Genomic DNA, 8,004 nt, shown 5'->3' with positions numbered 1-8,004 from the left:
TCACAAGGAAGGTTAGGTATTTGTACTTAATAAAAAAGTAAAACAAATTAAAAAAAATGAGTTTATCTCCCATACAAGAACCACCCTGATTGGATTGAGGCTGCTCACTAGCATATGGGCAACGAGGACGACCAGGTGCCATAACTATACAAGAGACATGAAGGGTTAATCACAAATAATAAAACCACAATGTTAAATAGAACAAAAAATTAGGGCGAGAAATATAGATTAGTTCAGTAAGTGTCAGTAATGCAATCCCATAATATCAATAAGCAATAAATTGACAAATAACAATGATATACATTCAAAATGGATAATTATTTATTGAAAACCATAAATGATAAATAAAAAGAAGAATAACTAAAAGAAAAATAATATTATAAGAAAACTTAGAAGTAATACTATACTCATTCATGATTTATAATGTTATTACATGAACTTCTAATCAATGTCGGTATTACTATCACTAGAAGCATTCCCTTCTTCTTGTCTGTAATAGTCTAGTAATGTATCATCTTCTTCAACCTCAGAATCATCATCAATGAAGTCATTGCCCACAACCATCAAATTTTGATTTACCACATTCTCATCAACTTCATCAGGCTCCACATCCTCCCTGTTTAATTGTACAAGTGCAACATCTTCGCTTTGGATTTCTTCCCTTCCAAGCTGTTCTTCTTGTTGATAAGCCTCATCATCATTCTCTAGAGTAGTCACTTCATCTTTCTCTAGAATGTCATACACATTTCGATGAGTTACCTTTTGCACAACTTGCCAAGTACCATGCAATTTGGTATCTTCCAAATAGAAAACTTGAGTTGCTTGGGTCGCCAACACAAATGAGTCATCACTATACCACTTCTTTGAGACATTAACACTAGTGAAATTGTCATCTATATTTATTCCCATCCTATTTCCAACATCCCACCAGTCACACTTGAAAAGAAAAACTCGGTTTCCAAAGAGGTAATTTAGCTCTAAAACATCTGTTAGGACACCATAAAAGTCCATTTCTTTTTGGTGGTGTTAGCCATTTACAACCATGCCACTATTCGGGTTGGTGTTGCCTCGCGGTCCTTGGTATGAAATCTAACTCCGTTAACAATGCAGCCACTATACCGAGTCACCACGACGATCAGCCCACATGCTAATGAATACTGGTTAAATCGCTAGCGGAAGATTTTCTCACGCATTACTTGCATCTATATTGATAAAAAAAAAATTTAATGCAAATACAAAATTCTCAAACTCAAGTAAAGGAACTACTTGAACAACTCAACCAATACTTACGCGTTTTTTAAACCATTCAACAAAGTGTCGTTCTTGCCTTTCGTCTAATTCATGCGAACTTTGTCTTTTAAGCTCAACCATGTGTTGACTGTGTATTTAAAATAAAATATTACATATATGTTCATATATAATAAATACAATGTCGAAGAACTAAGTTGGGGACTTACTCAAAATGTGAAGATATTTCTTCTGAATTATTCAACACATAGTATTGAGCCTTATTGAAATCCTTCGCACTAAGTTCGATAATTTGGGGAGCTCCTAATGGTCGAACCTTCTGTGTGAAAGCATGCAACCCTTTGACTTGTTTAGAATGATCACCATCATAATTGCGATCTTCACGATTGAAACGTGTTTCAATTCCTTCTAGATACATTGAGCAGAATGTGAGACATTCAGTGTCAATGTAGGCTTCAGCAATGGATCCTTCTGGGTGTGCTTTATTACGAACATATTGCTTGAGAGTTTTCAAAAACCTATTTGGACTTTAAACAAGTGATTTCCAAGTAGAAATATATAAGTCCAAACAAATTAAATTATAGCTAACAAACATCGACCTCTCAATTGGATACATCCACCGATAGTGAACTGGTCCTCCAAGTATAAGCCTCATATGGCAAGTGCTGCGCTAAGTGGACCATAACATCAAAGAATGCTGGCGGAAATATTAACTCAAGCTTACAAAGTATCACAGCAATATCCTTTTCTAATCTCGAGCATTTCGGCTTTAATGTCTTGCAACATAGTTCTCGAAAAAACAAACCCAACTCGGTTAATGCACTTGATACATCACTAGCCAAGAAACCACGAAGTGCTGTTGGGAGAATTCGTTGTAAAAAGAATATGGCAATCATGACTCTTCATTCCGGATACTTTGCATTCTTTAACATTGACACATCGAGAAATGTTTGATGCATAACCATCGGGGAAATTTTACCGTCTTCAACCATTCGCAGAAACTCTTTTCTCGGCGGTGACAACATTATAACAAGAAGGGGTATAACAAACTTATTACCCCTAGGAATCAGATGTAACTCTAGTCTAATACCCAATGCTTCCAAGTCTATTCGAGCTTTCACTGAATCCTTTGTTTTTTCTAGGTGTAACAACGTTGCCATAACACTCTCACAAATGTTCTTTTCAATGTGCATAACATCGAGATTGTGCCGCAGATTAAGGCTTCGCCAATAAGGTAAACGGAAAAAAATGCTCCTCTTTGTCCAATTATACTCAACCTCAGTACGCTTTCTCTTCTTGTTATTTGGATGTTTTCCAAATGTTTGTTCTTCGACATGCAAAAGTTGTAACCTCACATCTTCCCCACTTAATTTCTTTGGTTCAGACTTGCTGCCACTAATTCCACCAGGTAATTGCTTGAGACGCTTTCTCAAAGGATGTCTTGGCCGTAAAAATCGGCTGTGGTTCATGTAACATTGCTTATGCCCGTTCTTCAAGTACAAAGAGAATGTATCCTTGTTACAATTCGGGCAAGCCATCTTACCTTTGGTGGACCAACCGGACAAGTTTCCATATGCAGGAAAGTCATTTATTGTCCACAATACTGCTGCATGCATTACAAACATTTTATTTGTCGCCGCATCAAATGTCTCCACCCCATTTTGCCACAAGTCTAATAATTCTTCTATCAACGGTTGCATGTAAACATCAATATCATTTACAGGTGCTTTGCGTCCAGGTATAAGCAGAGACATGAAAATGAATGGTTCTTTCATACATTTCCAAGGCGGCAAATTATACGGTATAAGCATTACAGCCACATCTTTGTAAGTATTGCTCATGTCACCAAAAAGGGTTAAACCCATCACTTGCAAGACCAAGCCGAACATTGCGAGGATCAAGAAGAAACCACGGATGTTCCTTGTCAAGGTCCTCCCAAGCTTTTGAATCAGCTAGATGCCTAAGTACATTGTCCTCGAACTTCGTTTGTCTTTGTGCCATCTCATCTTCGCAGTCATTCTAGACATAAACAATCTCGAAGCCTTGGTTTTAGTGGAAAGTGCCTCAAGACTTTCGTGGTATCTTTTACATTTCCCTTGATTAATTTTGTACCTCGGTTCACCACAAATTGAACAACTTTCAAGATCTTGGTCTTCCTTCCAAAAGAGCATACAATCATTGATGCAAGCATGTATACAAACATAACCAAGTCCTAAGCCTCGCAATAACGTCTTGGCCTCGTAATGGGACTTCGGGAGTGTTTCACCATCTGGTAATGCATCCTTGAATAACTTGAGAACCATGTCAAACAATTTATTGCTCCAACGGTTAATTATCTTCAGATGAAACAACTTTACGAGAAAATCCAAGGTACTATATTTCTTGCAACCAAGATACAGAGGCTGTCGAGCTTCATGCAAAAGTTTAGCAAATGGTTCTAGATTCCCATCTCTTGTATTAGGAACAGAAAATGCTTCTGAATGTTGCACTCTGGGCTCCAAAATATCCCTAGGAGTCGGTGCTACATCTGCAAGCAAGTCATCCAACCCATGAAAATGTCCACCCGAACCATCATCGTCATCATCATCATCATCATCATCGCTCAATACTTCAAAAGGCTCACCATGATGTACCCATCGAGTGTAATCTTTGTCGATACCCGAATCAAATAAATGATCTTTTACTACATCAATGTGCAAGTAGTACCTATTATTGCACTTCTTGCATGGACACCGACATCTACTCTTTTTGTCTAAATGATTGGCAGCAAGCGTAATAAAATCTTTAAGACCTTGAAAGTATTCAGGCCTATGTGGCATATTCATCCAACTTTTATCCATATTCGTTCCTATGCAAAAAAGGTATTCAAAAAAATAATAATTAATATAGCTTTGCATCTCTTAAAAGCAAGTATCGTTCCTAAATTTTCAATTCCTAAATTGTCTAATGGAAGAACAACTAGTAGTGCAATTTCAAATGGAAAGCATACAATAGAGTGCATATTACAAGCACAAAATGATAAAAATAGTGGGTAAAAAGTATATGACTATTCACTAGATCACATCAAAACACGTTAACTTAAGTTCTAACATCTAAGACTACGGAAAATGATCAATACTTAAACTATCTAATAAAGGAACTAACTATTGGTGTAATTTTAGATGTGAAACATACAACAAGGTACATATTACAAGCACAAAACAATCTGCATCATCAATTTTTCATTGTTCCTAAAACAACGAGGGAAACCTCATCCTCAAGCACCAAGAGTTCTTTTTGGATTCCCTCACTCATCTAGTGAGGACTGTAAAAGGGATACTTAGGCAAAATAAAGAGCTTTACCCCAACTCTGAGAGCCTTGAATGGTTGTAGCATGAACTTTATTTGAGTGCCCTCCTCCCTACCCCACCCACTCCTATTGATGGGTTCAAAGAGGCCTCACTAATGGAGATACTATATATCTTTTTTGGTTGAATGCAGTATTTTAATCATCATTATTTTTAAGTGTCGAAACAGTAACAGATGGAACTTTGTAAAGTCCTCCAAACTAAAACAGTAGGTAGCAACTTTTTTAACCTAAACACAAACGCACAAGCCATTCTAACTAGATCCAACAATGTCCAATGCTAAACAAAGCGTCACCCCAACCTATCCATTCATACTGAACTCTAATTCAACACATCTTAAATATCTTAGGGTACACTTCTAATACATTCTTCACACAAAACCTCGCATTTGCAGTTCCAAACCATACTATCATACTTTGTTCAAATTAATATCTATTTCAATAATCATCAGATCACTTCAAGTCCCGAATAAAAAACTACAATGTATAAAATTACACAGACCAACAAACCCAACGCATGTTAACAAGAAGCACAACCATCATCCAATATAAACAGACCAATTCAACAAGTAAAACTCAAAATACATAAAGCAAACAAAAAAAGTATCTTGAGTACATGAAAACACCATACTTTTCTTTTATTACTAAAGCGAAACTAGCAAAAAAAAAATTACCTGAGCTGATAGCTACCGCTTGTAGAGTCCTTTCACTAATAAATTAACAATAAAAAATAAATTAGATCTTTTGTTCCAGAAAAAAAATTGAATCTTTTATCTCTAAAGTTTGATTGATAATTCTTTTGTCTCTACAAACAAGAAACATAAAAGAAAAATCATAACTTTACTATACTATTTTCTATTTATTTTTTTTTCATAACCTTGGATTTGGAGATTATTACACCAAAATCCAACTTGATAGTTTACCCTAGTTTTTCAGATATTTTCTTAAGCACCAAAAGATTTCCTTGAGATGTGGATTTCAGAAAGGTTGTACTTCCCAAGTAAAGCAAGCTGCAAAATCGATAGGGTATAATTTAAGAAAAAAATTATAGTACCCAAACATGTTGTACACAATGTTGTCGGAAGAGCCAATACAAATTTTCCATATAGGGCCGGATAATGATTAAAACTTGTTCGGTTCTAGTCTATGTAATTGTATTGGATGGTTAGACAATTATCGTTACGGTTGGAAACTCAAAAACTTCGTGACGGACACGTGTAAAATTGTTGTATAGCAGATCTTCTGAACTATTTTTTTTTTGACGGCCAATTTCCAACTTATTAAGTATTATCTTCAAAACATGTTCTGCCCTTTACCTTCAAGAACCATCCCTATCATGATTCTTATTTTGATCAAAAGACAGCAATTACCATCCTTTTCAAGAGAGCAATTAAGCTCAATCTTACCATTCTACTCTCGAAGTCTCGGGGATGATAAGAGAGTGCGTCCGGTGGAAGTTGTGTCCTGTACTCATGTCTATCATAGGGCATGAGCGCAATGTGTTTCAAATGGGGCTTGTTTACGTCTGATGGCATGATGGAGGTACTCTCTCATCCTTTTGAGAGTTCAAACAATGAACAGATGATAAATGTATGGTGTCTCATACTTTGTGAGCAGCCTAGCACATGTTGTCATATTGGACACGTTTATGCTTGTACAATTATTTCGTTTCATGTTTGTGTGTCCTGAGCGTGGTGTGTCCTGAGCGTGTTTAAGTTAGTGAGTTGGTGGGTGTGTTACTGAATTTGAAGTATCAACTTGAAAAACAGAACACTGTCTAAAACAATGTATTAAGAGTTGCTTCTTAGCATTCCTCCAACTAAAACAAACTAACGAATCTATAATGTTTAAGTAAGAAAAGTAATTTTGGTGGCTTACTTTATTAAAATAAAATGTTTGCAGTGGTTAGGGCTGGAAATAGAGCGCGTTCAAGTAGGATTCTCACTCAAAACTTTATCGCGAAAGATTTTTTTCGTTTTTTTCTCAAGTTTTGAACACCCACGGCATACGAATACCGTGATATCCCAAAACAGACAAAGCAGATCTTGTGATATCTCCAAAACCATCTGAAACGCCGCCCGAAAGTATATAACAATTGTAGAAGTTTGTTGCCGTGAGAATAGAGGGATGTAGGGGGTGTACCCCTAGGAGTTTGTCAAAGGGGTGCTAATCCCATTAGTTGGGATGTAAATACTAAAATACCGCGCCCCAAATTTTAATATGTTCAAACCATAACTGAAGCCTAGATTTTTCCAACTTTTATTCTTAACTCGTAAGCATGCATTGAAGACATGTATATCAGAGTAGACTGAGCTACTATCTAGATATTGTACAATGCATAATGGAAATAAGTACTCACAAGTCACAATGAAACAATTTCCTTTTTTCTAGTGTCAACAACACCATGGAGAGTGGAGACCATGATATAGTTGACCACAAGAACAATATAATGGCTTTTATTTGTTAGAGATGGGAAAACTAGTTCAATCATGTTCTAACTTCTAAGTGATGGTGATTATAAGTTATACTAGTATCAAGAGAAGGGTCGTGTTCATGTGTTACAGATTCTGATGCTAAAATGAGGAAGTAGTGTTGTACTGCTTGGTTTTAGAGATTTGCCAGAGAGCAAGGAGTTGAGAATTGGGATTGAAGTTGATGTTCTTCCCATGTGCTTCCCATAATAACCAATTGAATTATTTTTAATTTTATTTTTTTGGTAAAGAATAACCAATTGAATTTCAATTTGCGTAGTGGGTGAGAAACTCAGAATGAATATACATGAATAATAGCACTACTTGCCTGACAATTATAACGAAGGTTTTGGATCAAATTTCATACGTTAACAAGCTCTTTTGATATATATATATATTAATAATCTCCCCCAAAACTATAATAATCTCCATTATAGATTCAAATAAAAACTTGAATCTTTTATCTCTAAAGTTTGATTGATAACTTACCAGAGATTTCCCTTCCCTCAATGAAGGAAGAAGGAGGAGCACAAACCAAATCCGAAATGAAGGAAGAAGGAGGAGCACCTACACCAAAACTTTAGCTTTAACAATTGAACTTGAAAAAATTGGAGAATATTAGAAAGGGGAAGAAGAAGAATAATAAAAAAAATGAAAGAAGAATAATTAAAAGAGAAAAGTACCTGGAGAGGAATGGAGATCGAGAGTTAGAGCCGCTCTACTGTATTTTGGGTGTTATTTCTCTTGTAATAATTTTTGGAAAAAAACAATGTTTCTTCCCTCTCTATTTTTCGTGAAAAATCAAACTTTAGCGGTGGTTATTATCAGAATCCCGCGAAATCGAAAACATAATCTCGACATTTTAAAACGTCGGTAAATATCATTATTTCCCACGATTCATAAAAGCGTAGCCAGTTTAAAACAATTAGTGGCGAAATC

General features: G+C 35.8%; 2 protein-coding genes across 2 annotated transcripts; both read right to left on the bottom strand.

The window, feature by feature from the left end:
- Positions 1 to 1,453: 1,453 nt before the first annotated feature.
- LOC147511186 (uncharacterized) lies at positions 1,454 to 3,113 on the bottom strand. The gene is made up of 3 exons (XM_086598386.1): positions 2,228 to 3,113; positions 1,863 to 2,104; positions 1,454 to 1,747 (listed from the first exon to the last, which is right to left on the bottom strand). The coding sequence occupies exons 1-3, from the start codon at positions 3,111 to 3,113 to the stop codon at positions 1,454 to 1,456; spliced, it is 1,422 nt and encodes a 473-aa protein (XP_086454512.1).
- An 87-nt stretch (positions 3,114 to 3,200) lies between these two features.
- LOC147511185 (uncharacterized) lies at positions 3,201 to 4,088 on the bottom strand. The gene has a single exon (XM_086598385.1). It carries the CDS (start codon positions 4,086 to 4,088, stop codon positions 3,201 to 3,203), a length of 888 nt encoding a protein of 295 aa, XP_086454511.1.
- Positions 4,089 to 8,004: the final 3,916 nt, after the last annotated feature.

The sequence above is a fragment of the Coptis chinensis genome, chromosome 3, assembly GCF_015680905.1.
Source record: "Coptis chinensis isolate HL-2020 chromosome 3, ASM1568090v1, whole genome shotgun sequence".
In the NCBI taxonomy this organism is placed as follows: Eukaryota; Viridiplantae; Streptophyta; class Magnoliopsida; order Ranunculales; family Ranunculaceae; genus Coptis; species Coptis chinensis.
This window is presented reverse-complemented; position numbering and strand designations above follow the sequence as displayed.